This window comes from Gopherus flavomarginatus, chromosome 1, assembly GCF_025201925.1.
Source record: "Gopherus flavomarginatus isolate rGopFla2 chromosome 1, rGopFla2.mat.asm, whole genome shotgun sequence".
NCBI classification, from domain to species: domain Eukaryota; kingdom Metazoa; phylum Chordata; order Testudines; family Testudinidae; genus Gopherus; species Gopherus flavomarginatus.
In genome coordinates this window covers 6028243-6049745 of record NC_066617.1, presented here as the reverse complement: position 1 = coordinate 6049745, position 21503 = coordinate 6028243, and the positions used below count along the sequence as shown (strand labels likewise).

The 21503-nt window shown below is 51.2% G+C and overlaps 1 protein-coding gene across 1 annotated transcript; it reads left to right on the top strand.

Annotated features, from left to right (window-relative positions):
* The first annotated feature begins 10876 nt into the window (after window positions 1-10876).
* LOC127039870 (CD276 antigen-like) lies at window positions 10877-16640 on the top strand. Its single transcript, XM_050933669.1, has 3 exons — window positions 10877-10957; window positions 14823-15175; window positions 16596-16640. Exons 1-3 carry the CDS (start codon window positions 10900-10902, stop codon window positions 16638-16640), a joined length of 456 nt encoding a protein of 151 aa, XP_050789626.1. The 5' UTR covers window positions 10877-10899.
* The last annotated feature ends 4863 nt before the right edge of the window (window positions 16641-21503 follow it).

The window sequence follows — 21503 nt, the reverse complement described above, 5'->3', positions numbered from 1 at the left end:
ACTGATTAAGGCTCAGCCAGTTACCAGAGGCTTCTAGCTTTCAGACCTTCCTTTGAAGCTCACAACCTCCAACTGCCAGCCACAGCACAGGGTCCTTCAAACAACCAACCAAACAAACAGACTGACAAACACAAGCTGAGCACACAGCAAGTAACCCCCAAACACACACTACAGACAGTCACTTACCCCAGGGATGCTGTATTTGCTCCTCCTTCACCTGGAGAACTGCCTTGTGAAACTCCCTGTTAGCAGCCCCTGTTCGCGCTCCTTGGCCCTGTGCCAGGAAGCTCTGGACCTCTGGGCGTTTTGTATAGCCCACAATACCTCCCTATGGGCCTCCCACCTACCCGGCGCACACAAAGTGTGAGCCGATCAACTCAGCAGGGCGTTTTCCCACCAATACGAGTAGTCACTCCACTGGGAGGTCGCCCATCGGCTCTTCCAAGAGTGGGGAGCTCCCCCGGTCGACCTCTTCGCTACTGCCCCGAACGGGCACTGCCCCCAGTTCTGCTCCAGGGCAGGGGCAGAAAGGAAGGCGGTCTCGGACGCATTCCTCCTCCAGTGGTCAGGACAACTATTCTATGCCTTTCCACCCTTCCCCCGGATAGGCAAGGTTCTGCAGAAAATAAGGGCAGATAGGTCGAGGGTTAGCCTCATAGCCCCGGATTGGGCCCATCAGCATTGGTACGGGACCCTTCTGCAGCTTTTAGCAGCCCCCCTGCGAAGGCTGCCGCTTCTTCTGGACCTCCTCTCCCAGGAGAGGGGATGCCTTCTCCATCCCAACCTGGCTACGCTCCACCTGACAGCATGGCTGCTCCATGGTTAAACCAGGAGGAGGGAAGGTGTTGGGAGGATGTGCGACGAATCCTGCTGGAGAGCAGAAAGCTGTCCACATGGCGGACGAACCTTGCCAAATGGTCTAGGTTCTCCAGGTGGGTGGGGGAGCAGGGCACCTCCCCATCATTTGCATCCCCCCATCTTATTCTCGATTACCTCCTGTCCCTTAGGACCCAAGGGCTAGCTCCTGCCTCTGTCAGAGTTCATTTAGCAGCAATTTCGGCCTTCCACCCTCCGATGCAAGGTCGATCGGTGTTCTCCCACCAGATGACTTCTCGTTTTTTAAAGGGCCTAGATCGTGCATTCCCATATGCCAGGGCCCCAGTCCCACAATGAGATCTGAACCTAGCATTATCCGGCCTCATGGGTCCTTCCTTTGAACCCTTGGCCACGTGTTCCTGGTCCCTATCCTGGAAAGTGACATTCTTGGTGGCTATCACCTCAGCCCATCAGGTCTCGGAGCTTAGGCCCTTGACCTCAGAACCCCCATATATGGTTTTCCACAAAGATAAGGTCCAGCTTCACCCGCACCTGCTTTTCTCCCAAAGATGGTCTCCGCCTTCCATATGGATCAGGACATTTTCCTGCTGGTACTCTGTCCTAAGCACCATTCCTCCAACGAGGAACGCCACCTACACACGCTAGACATACGTAGAGCGCTGGCCTTCTACCTGGACCGAACCAGGCTGTTCAGGAAGTCCTTGCAACTATTTGTTGTGTCGGCCAAGCGGATGAGGGGGCAACCAGTTTCCACCCAGTGCATTTCCCACTGGATCACCTCGTGCATATGCACGGCCTTCTGTGTCACCCACGTCCCTATCCAGGACATATGTAGGGCTGCCACGTGGTCATCTGTCCACACTTTTCCCTCGCACTATGCGATCGTCTCCCAAGCATGGGATGATGCCAGGTTTGGTAGGCTGGTACTCCGTCCCGATAACACTTAAACTCCTACCCACCTCCATCAGGTATAGCTTGGAGTCACCTACTGTGGAATACACAGGAGCAATCACTCGAAGAAGAAAGGACAGTTACCTGTTCCGTAACTGGCTTTCTTCGAAATGTGTTGCTCACGTCTATTCCACACTCCGCCCTCCTTCCCCTCTGTCGGAGTTGTCTGGCAAGAAGGAACTGAGGGTGGGGAGAGTACACAGCTCCTCTTATAGCGCTATAGAGGCGCCACTCCAGGGGTCACAGTGTTGCTCCCCCACTATGGGTACTGCTAAGGGAAAAGTTTCCAGCACCGGTGCACGTGGCGAGCACACACATCTACTGTGGAAAAGAGAGGGGCAACACATCTCGAAGAACAAAGGATGTCTAGATTTCATTCCTGTAGTAACAGAACTGGTGATAGGAAAGCAGGAAGAGAGAGAGAGAGAGAGAGTGTGTGTGTGTCTTAAATTGGTTAAATAGCCTAACATTCAGTACGCAGTGTTCCAAAAATGTTAGACTGCCAACCTGTGTTGTGGAGATGTCTTCTGTTTTTTAAAAAACCCATGAATAAAGCTACTTTAAGGGAAATTACTGCTTTGTCCAACCCCGAAGAGCTATGAGATCTTTGCTCACCAATTCTCATAAAACTTGTATTTGTTATGCCTTTTTGGTGACTTTAGTATTACAATCTATTATAAATAAAGTGCATTTCATTGATTAATTTTTAAATGAAATTAGTACCTGGAAAAAATGGCTAGTATTTTTTTTAAACCTGTGACAATTATAAAGTACTGTATTCTGTCATTTACTTTCTAGAATCGAAAGTATATCTAAATATAATCTGACGTTCTCCTGCAAAATGCCGGCTGTGCAAACCCTTCTGTGGCTGGATCATTCTTGTGTTTTTATTTTAAGTACAAAATAAATATGTATAACGAATTTTAAAGTATGTAATTAGTAATTTGATATGTGAGGTGGTGCCTCCTTTTATGTGTTTGCTCCCCTGATGTTAGAACCTGGCTATGCCGCTGCTGTAGAGGGCTCATCACCCAGTAGCTGGGGGCCACCATGTGGGCTCGGCAGGGCTGCTGGCCACAGGGCCAATGGGTGTGGGTGGGCTGGCTGGGATCTCGGGAGTCACGTCGCAGGGATCTGCCCCGCTCCCCAGCACTGCTCCAGCTCTGAGCTGTCTCCACTGCCTGAGACCTGTGGGGCCCCACCTGCCTCCCCAGGGGAAGAGCCACCTGGGACTGGTGCAGAGGCTGGGCCAGTCTGAGCTAGTCGCAGGGGACAGTTGGGAGCTGGGGGAGGCTCAGCTGGGTCCTGAGGGAGCCTGGCCCGGGTAAGCTCTGCTCCTGCTCCAGCCTGGCTGATTGCACCACTCCCCAGGGGCCGAAGTTATCCTGCCCCAGGACCAGCTCTGGCTGTGCTGCCGGCTCAGCCTGGCAGACACAGTCACCTCTCATTAGGGCCGGCTATTGTGGCTGGGGGTTAGGGTGTGGGAGAGTAGGTCTCTAATGGGTTGGGGGGGTGCTGGGCAGTGGGGGGTGGGGAGATCTATGTATGTCGGGGCGCTGGGCAGTGGGGGGGGTCTGTGCGGGACACTGTGCAGTTGTGGTGGGGGGGCACTGGGCAGTGAGGGGATCTGTGGGGGAGTGGTCTGGGAGGGCACTGGGCATGGGGTTTGTGGGGGTCTCTGGGTGGTGCAGCACTGGGCGTAGGGTGTCAGAGGGGTGCTGGGCAGGGGGTTTGTGGGGGTCTCTGGGTGGTGCAGCACTGGGCGTAGGGAGTCGGAGGGGTGCTGGGCAGGGGGTTTGTGAGGGTCTCTGGGTAGTGCAGCACTGGGCATAGGGAGTCGGAGGGGTGCTGGGCAGGGGGTTTGTGGGGGTCTCTGGGTGGTGTGGTGCTGGGCAGGGGGTAGCATGGTGCAGCATGGGCCCACCCCCAAGGGGAAGAAGCACAATGGCAGTGCTGGGCCGGGCTGGACAGTGTGGCTCTGGCAGCTCCCGGTTTGTAAACAGTGCCCTTGTACTGGGCTGGGTGGAGTGGGACTGTCCCTGCCATGCCATCACCCATCTCCCATTGCCCCCGGCCAGCCCCTCTCTCTGAAGACTCTGCCCCCCTGCCCCATGTCCCCATTTCCCCCATGGGGACCCACAAATATGTTTAGCACTGGGCCCACAAAAGGTTAATCTGGCCCTTTTTGGGATACAGGCTCTGGGATGGAGTTGGGGTGCAGGAGAGTTGCAGGCTATGGGGAGTTTGAGTGAGGGGTGCAGGCTCTGACCTGGGGCAGGGGATTGCGGTACAGGAGGGGGGTGCAGACATGTGGGCTCTGGGAGGGAGTTGGGGTGCAGGAGGGTTGCAGCTATGGGGAGTTTGAGCAAGGGGTGCAGGCTCTGACGTGGGGCAGGGGGTCGGGGTACGGGGGGGGGTGTGCAGACATGTGGGCTCTGGGAGTGAGTTAGCAACTCAGCACATTATATAAGAGAAAGGAGCTGCAGTGATTTCATATAGACATAGAAAATGACAGAAGACACTTTTACAAAGTCAAAATGTGAGAGGCAGAGTTGGAGGGAGGAGGCGTCTGTGCAATATTATACCGCATTCAGCCTCCTGGCTGCAGCAGTAACGTAGCCCCCCAACACTTGTATAGGATAGAGAGGAGCTGCGGTGCTAAGCTTTGGGAATTGGGCTGCCTGTGCCTTTGAGACCCAGCCCCAGGAACCCGCCCCCTGCTCCGGGGCTGACATGCAGCTCCTGGGAACAGAACGAAAACAGCCTCTGCACCCCCCAAACCCGGACACCCCCAGATTTGCGAGCACAGCAGGCGGCGGCGGGGGCAGTTGGCGGCCCTGCTAGCAGCTGCTCCGCACTCTGAATAGCGCCCGGGCCGCTGTCCGGGGACAGCGCCGAGCCTGGACATCAGCGTCACGGTCAGTGAGTCAGGGCGGGGGCACGGGACTCCCTGTTTCTGGGGTTCCGCTTCGCAGCGAGCGGCTGCTGCTAGTGCCCCGCCCAGGGAAACAGCCCAGACGGGATCCCAGGTCAGGGCGCTGCCCCTGCCCCTTCCCCGGGCCAGTGCACGCGGGGCAGGAGGCTGCGGCTGCACGGACCTGCCCCCGGCTCCGAGGAGACACATCCCCCGCCCCGATCCCCGTTCTCGGGGAGCCTCCGCCCGTGCCAGCAGCCGGGTCGCTTCCTTCTCGCGGAAGTTCTGCCGAGCGCCTCTGGCTCCTTCTCCCTCTGCCGCCCTGGTCGCCGAGCGGCTTGTGCGGGGCCCGGCTGCGTTCTCCACCCGTGTGCCCAGGCAGGAACCGCCGAGCGGACCGGTGAGATCGGCCGCAGGGGCCGTTTCATCGCCTGGCCTCGCCGGCTGAAATCTGCGGCGGGCAGGACCCGGCTAAGGACTCCCGATTCCATTAGCAAGTTGCTGGATTTCCAGCGTCGGTGCAAGCACTAGGCTGCCGCCTGGGGCGCCCACAAGCGGAGCCTGAAACACTTTTTTTAAACAGCGGAGCACAAGGCTGCGGGGCTCGGCCACTCCTCCCCCGGGGAGCAGCCCCGGCCGCGGAGCGGAGCAGGGGAGGGTTTAGCACGAGCAGCTGCACCGTCTTCCTCGTGCCAGGGGCTGAGCCGGGCTCCCCGCCGCCCCCGGGGCTCTCGGCAGCAGGGTCCGGCGTGGGGGATCTTCGGGCGGAGAAGCCGGGGGTCTGCTCCGCCTGCAAGGGACTAGCCGGGCGGCGGAGCGCCGGGGCCGCCCAGAGGGAGGGGGCAAGTGGAGCGATGTGCCCCGGGTCTTGCAGGGGCCCCCACCAGCAGGTGCGGAGCTGGGGAGGGGAGGGGGCGAGGCGCCGCTCCCCCACTGAGCACATTCCCCCGAAGCGGAGCCTTTGCTGGGATTTGTAAAAAGGTCGAAAGCTCCGGGCTTCTCCCCCCCTGGTGGTGAGGGGAGTCCCGGGGGGCAGTGAGGGAGCAGGGGGAGGGTTGGATGGTTGGGGCAGTCAGGCACCAAGAGGGGAGGAAGTCTGGGCCACTTTCAAATAGCAAAACACAAGCATGTAGAAGCAGCCTTCAGTGGGAAGTGCTATCACGGGCCGGGCAGCCTGCACTGCCCCCAGCCCGCTTGCCTGAGCTGTATTATTAATGCATTTTAGTTGGAAGATGCAGCCGGAGTGACTGAAAGGCCCCAAACACGGCTGAAAGAGCTGGGAAAGCTGCAAGCTTTCTCTGCTGGGCTTTTCATCTGAGTCATACAATGCAAACCTGCCTGAGGCACTGCACAAGAGAGATGTATTGAGGAAGTCCATGCATCTCACAGCTTAAGCTCTTCTACACTTGCAGCCATGGCACAAAAGGATTTGGGAGCAGTTAACAATTCTGTGTGGTTAAGAGATTTTTCATTTCGTGGGCCCTGCTACACAATGCCACAGGGCCCCGCAGGGGAGCCTGAGTGAGTAGCCCAGCTTGTCCTCTGCAATCCCCTTCCCTGCTTCTTTCCTTTGTGTTTGCAAGGGTCTCATTAACATGCTGCATCCCAACACCCCTCCCTCAGGCCTTCCCTGCAGAGACACAGCCTCCTGGCTTCTCCTTCCTCACTTTCTCCTTCTATCCCTCTCTGTGGTTTTTCCCCATGCCCCGTCCCTTGTCTGTGCTCCTTCTCCACCCCATGCACTGGATTAAGCACGTCTCTGCCTCTCTTGTTTATGGGCTCTGTGCTGGGATGGCAGGGGCAGCCCTATTGTTGTGTTCTCTGCTAGGGCTCTTTGGATCAGACTCGAAAATCAAGCGCTCTCTTTAGTATCCCTCTGCCTGCTCGCAAAGGCTTCTGGCTAAACACTAAATCCAGGTGCTAGGGCAGAAGCAGCTCTCCATGTACCCTCAATGGATTATGGGGTGTGTCTTGGTGTATATTGGGGGACTTGTCAGGGGGTGGGGAGTGGTTGGAGAGTCCTGGTAGTCTGGGGGCAGGAGTGTGGATAAGGGTTGGGGCTGTCAGGGGACAGGTACGGTTCTAGGGGGGCAGTTAGGGACAGGGGTCCCAGGAGGGGTCAGTCAGGGGACAAGGAGCAGGGGGATGTTGGGGGTTCTGAAGGGGGCAGGAAGTGGGAGGGAGTAGCTGTAATTAGTAATTTGATATGTTGAGTGATGCCTGTTTTTTATGTGTTGGCTCCCCCTGATGTTAGAACCTGGCTATGCCACTGCCCACAAGACTGTAGTGTTCTATAGTATTACAACTTTTTTTTATGGAAGGGGCCCCCGAAATTGCTTTGCCTGAGGCCCCCTGAATGCTCTGGGCGGCCCTGCGGAGCACCAGGTGCAGTCCCTGGCCGGAGGAATGGTGTATGTGAGAGCAACCTAGGCACCCCTCCCCCAGCCAGCGCCACCCCCTCCAACACCCACCGACCAGCCACCTTCTCCGCTGTGCACCCCCTGCCCCAACAACCCACCCTGTCCTGCTACTTTTCCCTCTGGGAAACCTCCACACGGCAGCCCTTCCCCCAGCCAGCCATAGTCACCTTCGCCCCTGCAACAGCCTCGGGACACCCACCCCCCGCCGATCATCTCCCTCCTGCCCACTCCTCCCTTGTGCAAACCCCTCCGTGCTATCTTCACCCCCCTGCAACAACCCCAGGCACAGACACACCCCCGCCTACCAGCCCCTTGCAACAACCCCCTCCTGCCTGCTTCTCCCTTGTGCCACTCCCTCCCAGCCACTGCACCCCCTGCAACGAGCCCCTTTTGCCTCTGTGCAATCTCTTCCCTGCCACTACACCCGTTCCCCCTCCGCCTCTTGGCCACCTCCACCCCCTACAACAATCCCATGCACCCCCTTCTCTGCTACCTTTACCCCCTGGAAGAGCCCCCGTATCCCCTGCACTTTGTGAACATCTGGGCCCCTGGGGGGAACTTGGCCGTAGGAAGGTGGGGGCTGGACATCGGAGAGGGGGGCGCAAGGTGGAAGTTTTGCCTAGGGCGCAAAATATCTTTGCAATGGCCCTGTGTGGACCTCTTAAACCAGGCTTGTTTCAGTTTAACTTATTTTCATTAGGAATTGGCTTAAGCTAAATTGAAGTAAGCTGCTCTTACGCTGAAATACAGTAGCTGTGTGCACCCAAAGCTGGTTTAAACTGGTTTGATTAGAAAACAAGTGGAGAAAACAGACCCATCCATCAGCCGACATGGAATGTCCAAAGGGAAGGGAACAAGGACTGAGGACTTCACTTGTACATGGACACAGCTATGTTGGGGCGGGGTGGAGGACGGGCTTTAGTGGTGCTGGAACAGTTTTATAGTGGGGGCGCAGAAGGCGGAAACCATGTCATAAGAACGGCCGTACCAGGTCAGACCAAAGGTCCATCTAGCCCAGTATCCTGTCTACTGACAGTGGCCAATGCCAGGTGCCCCAGAGGGAGTGAACCCAACAGGCAATGATCAGGTGGTCTCTCTCCTGCCATCCAGCTCCGTCCTCTGACAAACAGAGGCTAGGGACACCATTCCTTACCCATCCTGGCTAATAGCCATTTATGGACTTTACCACTATGAATTTATCCAGTTCTCTTTTAAACGCTGTTATAGTCCTAGCCTTCACAACCTCCTCAGGCAAGGAGTTCCACAAGTTGACTGTGCGCTGTGTGAAGAAGAACTTCTTTTGATTTGTTTTAAACCTGCTGCCCATTAATTTTGTTTGGTGACCCCTAGTTCTTGTGTTATGGGAACAAGTAAATAACTTTTCCTTAGCTACTTTCTCCACATCACTCATGATTTTATAGACCTCTATCATATCCCCCCTTAGTCTCCTCTTTTCCAAGCTGAAGAGTCCTAGCCACTTTCATCTCTCCTCATATGGGACCCTCTCCAAACTCCTAATCATTTTAGTTGCCCTTTTCAGAACCTTTTCTGGTGCTAGTCTATCTTTTCTGAGGTGAGGAGAGCACATCTGTACGCAGTGTTCGAGATGTGGGTGTCCCATGGATTTATGTCTTTGGTGTTTATTACCACTTCCAACCGGGGGTGCAGCAGCACCCGTAGTTCCAGCACCTTTGTTCTGTGTCGCTCCTCACCTCCAGCAGTTGGCCTTGGCCTCCCCCACTGCAGAGCCCAAGGAAGTGCGGATGTAAGTGTGGGGGACCTAGGCCTCTCTGAACTGGGTCTAACCCCTCAGAGCCCAGCTCTTTTTCTCTAACTTTTTCCCTCTCTTCTCCCTCCACCCTTCACCTTTTCTCACTCTCTGCCTCTTTTCTCAGTGTTTCTTTTTTTTTTTTTCTCCTCTGTCTTTTTGCATTCCCTCCTGGTTCTTTTCCTCACATTCTCCCTCACCCCCACATAGACAGACAAAGAAGATTTTTTTCTTGGTTTTCCCCTCCTCCCATTTTATTGTCAGTTTTGTTTATAACTTTGTTCACACGTCCATATAAACAGGCAGCAAAATCCCTTCTCCCAGAGGCTGGAGGGCTGAGTCTGGCCTGGGGGACTTCAGTCCATCTGTCCCCGATGTCTGGCCTGTTCAAAGTTTTTGATTGCAGCCGTCACTGTGGTATCTAAGGCTTCTCCTGCTCGGCTTTTAAAATGGTGCCCCATCCTGTGAGAGGTGGATGACTGGACATTGCAGAGCTGGGGAGCATACAAATTTGGGGAGATTAGGGTGCTGGGGACAGACGGGGTTGCATGCCAGTGCATTCATATCTGTGAGACGTGTGCACATCCGGGGTGGGCACGTTGCAGGAGGAGATGGCATAGTCCAGGACAAATGTATTCAGTATTACATCACCCCATACGAGTTCAACCTAGTGATGCTGGATGTGCTCCTCCTGGTCTAACACCGATGACTAACTAGAGCTCGGCATTGTCATTAGACACAGCTGTGGGCCATTGGGCTCAGACATGGGGAAATTGTGCAGCATAGGCCTGGCCTGTGCAGAACAAGGTTTCCTAGACCCTCAATGGGGTCCTGCTTCTGCATGAATGAGTCACTGCTCTGTACTGGAGCTAGCACGTTCCTCCTCCCAGGAGCAGGAGTGAGGCACTAGAGCAGGGGTAGGCAACCTATGGCACATGTGCCAAAGGCGGCACACGAGCTGATTTTCAGTGGCACTCACACTGCCTGGGTCCTGGCCACTAGTCCCGGGGGCTCTGCATTTTAATTTAATTTTAAAGGAAGCTTCTTAAACATTTTAAAATCTTTATTTCTGTTACATTCAACAATAGTTTAGTTCTATATTATAGACTTATAGAAAGACACCTTCTAAAAACGTTAAAATGTATTACTGGCACAGGAAACCTTATATTAGAGTGAGTAAATGAAGACTGGGCACATCACTTCTGAAAGGCGGCTGACCCGTGCACTAGAGGAATGTGTATAGGCACCTTCTTACCCTGAAGAGTCGCACTGAAGCCTGTGTCAGCTCAGACATGGTTGCACCCTGTCCCCTTTTTGCCCCCATCAAAACGAGTCTCTTGTCTGTCATTGAATCGATTCTAGGGCTGCAGGGTGCCAGCAGCTTCCTAGAGATGGTTGAAATAGGTGAGGACGACTTATTCACGTAAGTCATGGCTGTACAAGTTCGGGCCTTTGCTGGGCTCCTCTTTACACAATGGAGAGAACTATTATGTCCTCTGTGGCTGCAGATGCTGGGCCAGTTCCTCTGGGTCCTGCATTTTGTGAAGTCACTTGCAAAGGAGAAAGTTCAGATTAGAATAGCCGAGTTTTTCACTGCCTTGGCATGGGTGTTAATGCAGGTGCTCTGGGGTTGCAAGGCCCACACTGCTATTTTCACCGTGCTGGCTTGAGCCTCGCTGCTGTGAGTCTGTCTGCCCGGGCGGGGAGGCTCCCTGCCAGCTGCAGTGTAGCCAGTCCCTGGCCCCACCGGGCACGTCTTCTCCTGGATGTGCACAGCGCAGCACAATGGGGCCCTGGTCTGTGAGGAGGCCCTGAGGCACAACCACAATATTACTGATCAATTATCCTGTAACATGATGCAGGTGGCTGAGCTGGCCTCTCTTCCCCAGCGGCTCAGCTTGCCGGGGTTAATAAGGACGGTCTGGACTTTCCGTGCAACAGATCTAAGTGAGATTCCTTTTTTTTTTTTTTACACAGGTTGGAAGAGGCTCTGAAAACCAACAAGGAAAATGGCAGCCCAGATGAAGATGTGGCTGTTACTTGTGTGTGGCGTTGTCCTGCTGCGAGGTAAGCTGACCATGTGCTCTCTTGCTCCCATGTTGCCAAATGGGGGAAAAAGGCAAATGCTTTCCCCGAACGTCTCTGTAGCTTTTCAAACACTCTCATCTGCAGTGTCTCTGACTTGCAACCCTGGGTCATGGGGGTGGGGGCGGGGAAGCTCTGTGTTAATAGGTCTCATTGCTGCTAGGGTGGGATGCCACACAGCAGGGCAGCTGCTCCTGGAGCCGGCTCTGTGCTCTTGCTCAACTTTCTATAGATACGTAACTGCACCCAGCCCTGCTTCCTGCCCCTCTGTGTACCCGGCCAGTGCTTGGGCTGCGGGGTCAAAACCCAGCCTGTGAGAGTTGTTTGGGGAGGGCTGTTCACACACACTCACTATAGGCTAAAGAGTGAAAATTGACTTGTACAGAATGGGGGAGGGGCATAAGCTTTCATGGGCTAAAACCCACTTCATCAGATGCATGGAGTAGAAAATACAGTAGGAAGAGATATAATATATATATAAAAAATATACAGTTCATGAAAAGATGGGAGTTGCTTTACCAAGTAGGGGATTAGTTCTAACGAAACAATTCAATTAAAGTGGGCTATTCTCAAGAGGAGGAAAAATCACTTTTGTAGTGGTAATCAGGATGACCCGTTTCCAACAGTTGACAAAAAGATGTGAGTAACAGTAGGGGGAAATTAGTATAGGGAAATTAGTTTTTAATTTTTGTAGTGATCCAACCACTCCTAGTCTTTTTTCAGGCCTAATTTGACGGTGTCCAGTTTGCAAATGAATTCCAGTTCTGCAGTTTCTCATTGGAAATTGTTTTTGAAGTTTTGTTGTTGAAGAATTGCCACTTTTAAGTCTGTTATTGAGTGTCCAGGAAGATTGAAGTGTTCTCCTACTGGTTTTTGAATATTATAATTCTTGACATCTGATTTGTGTCCATTTATTCTTTTGCGTAGAGACTGTCCGGTTTGGCCAATGTTCATGGCAGAGGGTCATTGCTGGCACATGATGGCATATATCACATTGGGAGATGTGCAGGTGAACAAGTCCCTGATGGTGTGGCTGATATGGTTAGATCCTATGATGGTGTCACTTGAATAGAGATATGGACAGAGTTGGCAACAGGGTTTGTTTCAGGCATAGGTTCCTGGGTTAGTGTTTTTGTTATGTTGTGTGGTGTGTAGTTGCTGGTGACTATTTGCTTCAGGTTGGGGGGTTGTCTGTAAGCGAGTACTGGTCTGTCTCCCAGGGCCTGTGAGAGTGAGGGATCATCTTTCAAGATAGGTTGTAGATCCTTGATGATGCGCTGGAGAGGTTTTAGTTGGGGGCTGAAGGTGATGGCTAGTGACGTTCTGTTACTTACTTTCTAGCCGTCACCTTCAGCCCCCAACTAAAACCTCTCCAGCGCATCATCAAGGATCTACAGCCTGCCATGCTGTTCTAGGACTTTCTCTCTTTGCACACTGGAATTGCCGTCTCACATCAGACCAGTCGTCCGTTTAGCGCAGTAGCAGATGCTCCAGAGAACAGTAAAAGAACCAGCCTTATGGGTTGACTCCATCACAGGGGTTCACTCACTGCTAGTTGCGCCTCCTGCTGTCCATCCTGGAGATTAACTCCAGTCAGGCATTGCAGTCTCCCCTGGCAGTGTCTCTTCTGTCGCCCTCTTGCCCTGTGGACCCCTCTCGCTCCAGGAACTGCAGCCTCTTCTCCATAACTTAGTCCTCTGGGCATGTCACCATACATGTTGAACCCCCCTCCTCCCCAATCTTCCAAGGTATCAGAGTCTCTCTTGACAAACGAGCTCTGGCAGTCTTCCTGCTCCTTGCCCTGCTGGTGCCACTTTGTCAGTGTCTGCTAGCAGGACCCGGCCCCCTTCTACTCCAGATCCCGGCTCAGAGGCCTTCTCATCAGCAGCTAACGTTTGATTACCCCACACCTTGCTGCTTTTCCTCTGAGCCTTGCCTGCCTCTCAGACTCCTCTCCTTCTCTGGGCTCACCAAGCCACACTCCCAACTGCCCCCTCCCAGGGAGTAACCGTGGACTACCCACTGTAGCCCCCAAAACACGTCCCTTCTCCCAGGGAGTGACTACAGACTTCTGCCTGCAGCCCGCTTCTACTCTCAGCTCCTGGGCTTTCTACAGGCCCTGCCTGTTCCTGACTGGCTGAGCCTCATTTAATCAACCCCTGCTCCCTGGCTGCTCCTCTTGGTGCAGCCTAGACAGTTAATGGGCCCACCTACCACCTTTGCCTCTGTAGGCCTTGTGTGGGGTGGACACCCTGTCACTCCCCCCATAATCCTATTCCTGCACGTCTCTTCCATACCCCCGAACCAGCCTCCAAGGTGTAGGAGTTTTATCCATTATTAATCCTGTTTTTTGTAACACTGGGTTAGACACACACAGGAATAAGAAAACCCTTGTTTGAATCCTGAAGGAAGCTGCTCCACTAGGTGAGACACCTGTAGCTTCCAGGAAACTTCCCTGCGTTGAGAAAGCGGGTACCAGAGTTCAGATCCCCTGTCTAGCTGCTGTTCATAGTCCCATGCACTGCTCAGTGTCACGAACCCCAGCCTCTGCAGGCAGCTGCTGCATGCCCCCACCACACCAACACTTACAAACAGTCATCTGGGAGTGAGTTCATAGCAGCTCACAGCTGACCCCGACCCAGGTCTCTGGCAGGACAAATCCTGATCTGATCCACGCACCCCACTGGTGTTCGGAGTGGAGAACCAAGGCTGGTTTAGTCACTCGAACCTCTCCCGGAGCCAGGATTCCTGAGCACCAGTATTGTACTGATTACTAGTAAATAGTTGTGTAGCCCGTTGGGGTTGTCTGGCAAGGCTTCCGCTGGTGTCAGGCCTGCAGAGGGGCTAGCAATTACTCCAGGGTCCTGTCGCTAAACAGCATAGGGCTCTGACAGTCAAGACCTCAGACCCTGTGGGTCGGGAGGGAACGGGATGGTTGCAGGTGATTCACACGGTGCAAAGGCCTCTTTGCAGGAGATGATGTACTGAACTATGATGAGCTGTGCATCCTGGTGGGGATCAGCATGCTGCACACAGCAGACATTTGTTACATGTTTTGCTTGGATAACCAAACTAGGGGGAGGCGGGGTTGTGTGATGCATCCCCTAGCTGGTCACGCCCCACGGGTGGAGAGTCTGTGACTTTTACTAAAGACTCTCATGCTTTTTGCTCTGAGGTCATTGGTTCAATCCCTGTCATCAGCCAGCCTGGGAGCTGTCATGCTTGCAGCTGTCTCACTGTGGCATGTTTAAAGGTTGTGGGGGGGGTTCATCCTGGCAGACGCGGGATCCCAGAGGCAGGGGGAGTGCAGTGGGTCTGGACACAAATACCTTACTGAGATGTCACAGCCTCCCACGCCCTTCAGGAGCAGTTTCTGCAGGGAAGCTCCACCCTGCCGGGTGCAGGTCTCTTACTCGCTGAGACAAAACCAGCTGGGCTGGTGCCTAATGTACGAATGTGTGACGATGGATCTGCTGCCAGCCGAGCCTCTGGGTTTCCCTCTGAGTGCGAGTGTGATGACACTGGGGAACCTATTGCTGTTGGAGATCTGCCAAAGATGGGAGCTGAGCATTGGCGTGTTATCAACAGCATTGTGGGCAAGATGAGGATAGAAAGGAACACGAGAGCCTTTCTCCTTAGCTATATCCTCCTGTGCTTTTAAGGCATCGGGTGGATGGGTTATGTCCTGAGGCAGCTTAGCTGCCCCTGAAGGTTTTGTTCTTGGATTTGCTTTAGAATGAGCACGTGATCCCAGCAGCCACGGCCCTAGAGGCTGTATTGCTTGGCAAGGACAATAGAAATTGTTTCAGCTGACTTTGAGTGATGCCATGTTCTCCTTCTCTCTCAGCCGGTGACCCTGTCAGAATTGAAGCAGATGAAGGTGAAGACGTGCTCCTGCCCTGCACTGTAGAACACAGAGACGCTGACCGTCTTCCAAAGCCTACGGTGAACTGGCAGCGGTCAGGGAGTGAAGTTGTGAACAGCTACTACGATGGCAAGAACCATCCAGTGTATCAGTCTGGACGATATAAGGGGAGAACGGAGTTCGCTTCTCAGGGATTGTCCGAGGGCAACGCGTCTCTGCTACTGAAGAATGTAACCCCCGCTGACTTTGGGAACTACACCTGTCATGCTAGTTTATATGAGAACGCTCCCCAAACTTTACAAAAATTGTCCTGCTGGGGCAGAAAAAGACCCAAGGTAGGTCAGCGATGGTCCCTTATCAACTGTGACGTGAAGTTTGTCCTTTCACTGAGAACCCCATCAGCCCTTTACCATAATTTTGAAGCAGGAGCCTGCTGTGAGAAGTGACATTAAGAGAAGCATCCTGGGGAATCAGTTTTTTTTCTCTTATTGCTCTGTATCTACCGTGAGCTGTTTTTAGAAGTAGAAATAGAGCTTTAACAGTCAGTGCCATGATGGGAGCAAGGAACTGTAGATCGAGTTGGGTTCTTCCTTCTCTCATTACATCACCAGTAATGACGACACTGCAGGCCAAACAATTCCCTTTTGCACCCCAGTAATCCCATGAGTCTTCAGTGGAAATGTTCCCGTGTAACTGAGAGCACAGTATCGGATCTCTATTTCTGGTGATGTTTGAGGCGGGAAGAGCCCAGCTTGACTCTCAGATCCCAGGATGAGTTTGCAGAGTCTGTCTCTGCCTCCTGTGGGTTTTCCCTACTGGCAGACTCTGCAGTCCCTGTGCTCTGAGGAGTGCAATGTCTGGGATTGTGGTTGGTTCTGTAAGTGGGCATAAGGTGATAGAGATAGGCATAAGGGCATAGCATAGCTTTCTGCTTGGCCATGGGCACCAGGCCAGACACACAGTGTGGCCAAAAATGTGTTTTTTCTAGCCATCTTTTGGATAATGTACTAAACAGGCCAGAGTTGCAATGATGCATTTAAGCTTCTTCTGGTGAGATAGGAAGCTCAGTCAAAGGTTTTCAGGGTTTGATTAATATAGAATTTAGGGAATTTTTCTCTTTCAATTTACGGATAGATAAAAAGCACCAATCCCAAGATCTAGATGTCCTGTTATCTCCCTGTTTGTGACCCTCCATTCCCACCACCAGGCTTTCCTGGTTCATTCAGGAAACCGAAGTCTGGAATCTGTAACCTCAGGACTCCGGTTTATTAAAGGACATGACAGGGGGTGGGTGTTCAGATCCTATAACTTCCATGCTCCAACTCTGCCAGTAGCGTTTTCCCAGCACATGTGGGCGTTCTCCGGCTCACCCTGCTGCAGCTGCCCACTCTAACCAAACTTCTTCCCCACCCCATTTGCTCTGGGTCACGTAATTGCTAGGCCGTGAGTCCATCTGCTACTGGCCACCCTGCGCTGAGCCAGACCCTTGCTATGTCTCAACCTGCTGCTCTTTTTGCTACCCAGTTGGATGTCTGGTGTCCCTTCTTCTCTAGCACTGCTGCATTTCCTGCCCAGTGCTACCACCATGTACCCCGGTCTTTCCTGTGCATTCACTCCTGATTGCCCGCCTGTGGGTTTTAAGCCCACAGCCTTTCTAGCAGAATGCCTGGCTGTATAGTGCTAGCTGTAGGAACAGTTGATTGCCACGGGGAGGGAGACAGTGCCAACTTACTTAATCATTGTACTGTTTTGCAGGTGCAAACGTGCCAGGAGGACCTGAAAACCAACTCCACCTTCTAAGCATTTGTGTCCTATTGACCACACTAGTGATTCTTGCAGTGGGGGGTTTTGTAGGGTATTGTTGTCATAAAAAGACGACTACGAAGTCTGAAGCAGGTATGTGCAATAGTATGTGGCACAAGGCTTTTTAAAAATGAATTTTCATTACAATGCCAAACCAGTAAAGAGAAACAATTATCTTGTTAACCATTATATCCCCTAAGCAGCAAGACAAAACTGTTTGCCAGTTAAGGTTTTCACCTGTTTCCTCCCGAGACAAACAAATCTTAACAGTTGCCCCTAGGACAGCTGGACCGTGCATTACTAACAGAAAGCCCAATAAAGGCAGTGAAACACTGCGACCTAGTGGAAAGAGCACTGGCCTGGGACTTGCAAGACCCAGATTCTATTCCTGGCTCTGCCACTGGCCTGCTGGGTGACCTCAGGCAGGTCCCGTCCCTGCTCTGTGCCTCAGTTTCCCCATCTGTAAAGTGGGAATGACACTTCCTTGTAAAGCGCTTGGAGCTCTCCAGCTGAAGAGCTAGATATTATCAAACAGTTGTCAGGGTTCAGTAATGCACTTGAAGACCTAAATAACACGTTTACACAACAAAGGTATAGACAGCGGAGGAGCATTTCAATAATGGTGTATTCCAGAGCTAGATAAGCCAATATCCAAGGCAGCTTCCTTATCTTACCCATCAAATCCTCTGCCTCTGAGCCTGCATTTCAGTAAAGTGCTGGCAGGAGTTAACGGGGCTCGGGGGTGGCTTTGCCATGGGACCCGAGCAAGGGGCAGCTGGAGCAGCCCACGAGGCAGTGTGTGATTATTGCTCTGAGGGGAAGTATCCAGGGGCAGGTACTTTCCCAGCATGCTGGCAGAGTGGCGCTAGGTGAGGCTATGGAGGGTGGATGCAAAGCCCACTCCACTTCCTGTCCCATCTGCTTGCACCGTGGGCTACGTCCCAGCTCCCCGGAGGCTGCTCTCCTCGCCACGCTGCTACCTACGATCCAGGCAGCTGGACACGGGATTAAGGAGATCACTTAAAGTTTAAAGAATCCGGTCACTGACCTTCCGCCAACCCTTCTGGCTGGCCCTGTGCAGAGACGTGTGACTGGATTAGGAATCGGGTTCTATCTGGATGGGGGAGAGGAGTAAAAATTGTTTGCTGGAGTTACCCAAAGTTCCTAAGGCTTCGCTGATTACTGCAGCATTCAGCCCTCGCTAAGGCTGGAAATGTGCTGGCTGCTGCTCTGAGGAGCTGTTGCTCTGTACGCCACGCTGGCTGGTGCTTAATGGGCCTCACTAATTGTGCTTAATTCCCACTTTTCCTTCGCTACCCTCCCCACGTTACACCCGCATCCTAGATGTCGGGCTCTTCCTGGGGGCTGTGAGAACCCAAAAGGCTCCTGTGCCTGATGTGTGTGCAAATGTGCATGCTCAGCACTTCCTTCAGCTCTGCTTCTACTGTGCAGTGTTTCACGGCTTGTGTTTGTCCTGTACTTTCAGGTGATGCAGAAGCAGCTTAAACAATGGAGGAATTAACATGCCTGAGAAACTCGGAAAATACTTCAGTGACTCCCCTACGCTCCAGTGGGTAGCAAGACTCGAGCCTGGGAAGCAGTGACTGAAAACCATTTTTGTTTTTCCACTGGAGACCCCACCCCTTCTGGGGGCCATGAGCCCACCCCACACCCGTTGGCAAGGGCGCTGGCACAGTGCACACCGGGCATCTTCGGCATTTACTTTCACCCCTGATCATTACACATAAACAACAAATGATAATGGCAATTTGGTATTCAAGACCTTTAAGATGAGTGCTCTGCTGTTGTGGCCAGCACTTTGTCTGTTATGCTGAACAGTTTTACTCTTCCAAGCAGATGGGGAGTTGCTAGTTAATCGTTTGATGAAGTATCTGAAATTTTTAGAGAGTACATTAGTGGACTGTATAAATGAGCTTTTCTTTTCTTTCCTTTTTTTCTGTTTTTTACAGTTTCTGTACAGAGATACAAACCCTTTCTATCTCTATTTACTTAATTATTGCCATGAACTATTGCTCATTTATATATACACACACACACACACACACACACACACACACACGCTTTCATATTACCGTCTCACTCATACACAATGTATTACCTGCTTTGCTGTGCTCCATGGTGATAACACCTTCGCACTCATGCAACATGCTACTGTTTCGTGTCCACATTCTATGAAGTCGTTACCCAGTCTCAAATCACACACGTTCACTCAAAGTCCATTAGGAAGCACGTTCAGTACAAGTACAGGATGCTTCAATTTTTCTTTGTGGCTAACAGGAAGATATCAGTCTCACTATTGTTACATTCCCTGAAAATATTTTCTCATTAACAGTTCAGGTATGCTGTAAAAGTAAGTACACCTCTACCCCGATATAACACGACCTGATATAACACGAATTCGGCTATAAGGTGGTAAAGCAACACTCCGGGGGCAGGGAGAGGGGGCTGCGCGCTTCAGTGGATCAAAGCATGTTTGATATAACGCAGTTTCACCTATAACGTGGTGAGATTTTTTGGCTCCCAAGGACAGCGTTAGATTGGGATAGAGGTGTATCTTAAAAATCACCTCCAGTTCCTCAGACACGTTCTTTCATCTCATCACACAAGGAGTTAATTATTAACAATGCTTTTGTTTGCATCAATGCTATCTGTAAATGTAAATATATGTACAAGTTATATTGGTAATGTGATGATTCAACTATATTATAATGATTTCTCAAAAAACAATCCATTAACATATTCTCATTTGTAATGTCTTACACACAGGAGAAAAGCACATTGTGCATTCATTGATCAAATCATTACAGACTGTATTCTTCCAAGTGACTTTAACAGAATTTCACAGGCTTTGCAGTAGCACTTTATTCTTCAAAGCTCCGTTATTGGAATGTCAAGAGTTACATTCACATTCCACTTTCCTTTGCACGCACCGAACTCACTGAAAACCCACAACGCAGGAAATTATACCACTGCGACCCAGCTGTGTTACAAATCTCTTCTATAATCCCACATTTAGTGACCACAATCCAGAAGTACAATAGAAAACATCTTACCGCAGGAACCCAACGAGCTGGTGTGTGGTAAGGAAGCAATACTATTTCATACTGAAGAAATCCACTCGCTATTCAGTTTAAAAAAATTAGAAACACAATTATAGTTTCCAGTGAAGCACACCATGAAGTGTACATTATATGGTATTTCCCAATTACTGTTACAGTACTCATTCCACAGCAAACGTAGCATTGTATTTGCTGTTTCACGTTGTGCTTAACTGACTGAATGAAAATGTGCTTTGCTCATGCTGTGTATGAAAGCTTGTTAGCATTTCCCTTCACTTTCATTTGTGTTGCTCTGCCTGAGAAAATGGCCGTGGAAACTACTGCTACCTATTGACAGTCAACCAAGTTATTAATGCATTAATCAATCATTCTGGCACATAAAGAACATAATGACAGGTTTCAGAGTGGTAGCCGGGCTAGTTTGTATCAGCAAAAATGAGGAGTACTTATGGCACCTTAGACACCAACAAATTTATTTAGGCATAATCTTTCGTGGGCTAAACTCCACTGCATCAGATGCATGGAGAGGAAAATATAGAAGGCAGAAATATATGCACAGTACATGAAAAGATGGGAGTTGCCTTACCACATGTGTGGGTGGGGAGGAGGAGGGGGTCAGTTCTAATGAGACAATTCTATTAAAGTGGAAGAGGGCAATCATCAACAGGAGGGAAAAAATCACTTTTGTAGTGGTAATTAGGGTGGTCTATTTCAAACAGTTGACAAGAAGGTGTGAATAACAGTACGGAGAAATTAACATGGGGAAATTTGTTTTTAGCTCTTGTAGTGACCCATCCAGTCTCAGTCTTTATTCAGGCCTAATCTGATGGTGTGCAGTTTGCAATTGAATTCCAGTTCTGCAGTTTCTCGTCGGGAGTCTGTTTTTGAAGTTTTGCTGTTGAAGAACTGCCACTTTTAAGTCTGTTATTGAGTGTCTAGGGAGGTTGAAGTGTTCTCCGACTGTTCTCTGATAGGTTGCAGGGATAGGTTCCTGGGTTAGTGTTGTTGTTGTGTAGTGTGTAGTTGCTTCAGGGGGCTGTCTACAAAGGAGTTCATAATGAAGAATGAAGTTCATATAGACAGCCATGCAAGGGATCCTTAGTGTTACAAGTAAGATACGTAAGAAAGTCAGGTAAAAACAAAGATTTGTAATCAATCTGCTCTGTCTTACTTAATGCAAAAACCGACTAAGCTGCTCACGGACTTGTGTTTAACTAATGGACCCGCTGAAATGTATAGCAAAACCAATGTGGCCCTCAACGTGCCAAGGACTGTATGTCAGATATACACCTCCAAATACATTTCAGTACTTGTTTTGCAGCAGTAAATACACTGAAATGTTGCAGTGTCAGGTTTATATTGATATTTCAAGAGTATTTGGACTCAAGTATGTTGGACCACATTCATGTGATTGTTTACTTATTGATATAATTTATACTTTTATGTACCATCACAGTAAGTGCCCTACCTTTCCACCTGCTTTCTCGACCACATGGCTCCAATATACCTCAATAACCTACAACACATGATGAAAGAAAGGGAACAATTTAAATAATATTTGATGAATCAGTTCTGTTACCATACACATTTAGTGGTACTTAAGTGTATCTCCTCACTTATCCAGCTTCTTGGTTTCAGGCAATGAAATGAAGAGCTACACAACCTGGTATCTCTCACTTTGGCCTCCAGTTTCTGCGTGTTTGCCAGTCATTACAAATGTGACTAGAAAAAAATGTAACACACATCACATGCATGGTAATACAGCCTCCTTTTCCTCTGT

Coding starts and splice junctions, on each gene's coding strand:
- LOC127039870 (XM_050933669.1), top strand. CDS start 10,900: ATGGCAGCCCAGATGAAGATGTGGCTGTTACTTGTGTGTGGCGTTGTC. Junction 10,958..14,822: donor TGGCGTTGTCCTGCTGCGAG/GTAAGCTGACCA, acceptor CTTCTCTCTCAG/CCGGTGACCCTGTCAGAATT. Junction 15,176..16,595: donor GGGGCAGAAAAAGACCCAAG/GTAGGTCAGCGA, acceptor ACTGTTTTGCAG/GTGCAAACGTGCCAGGAGGA.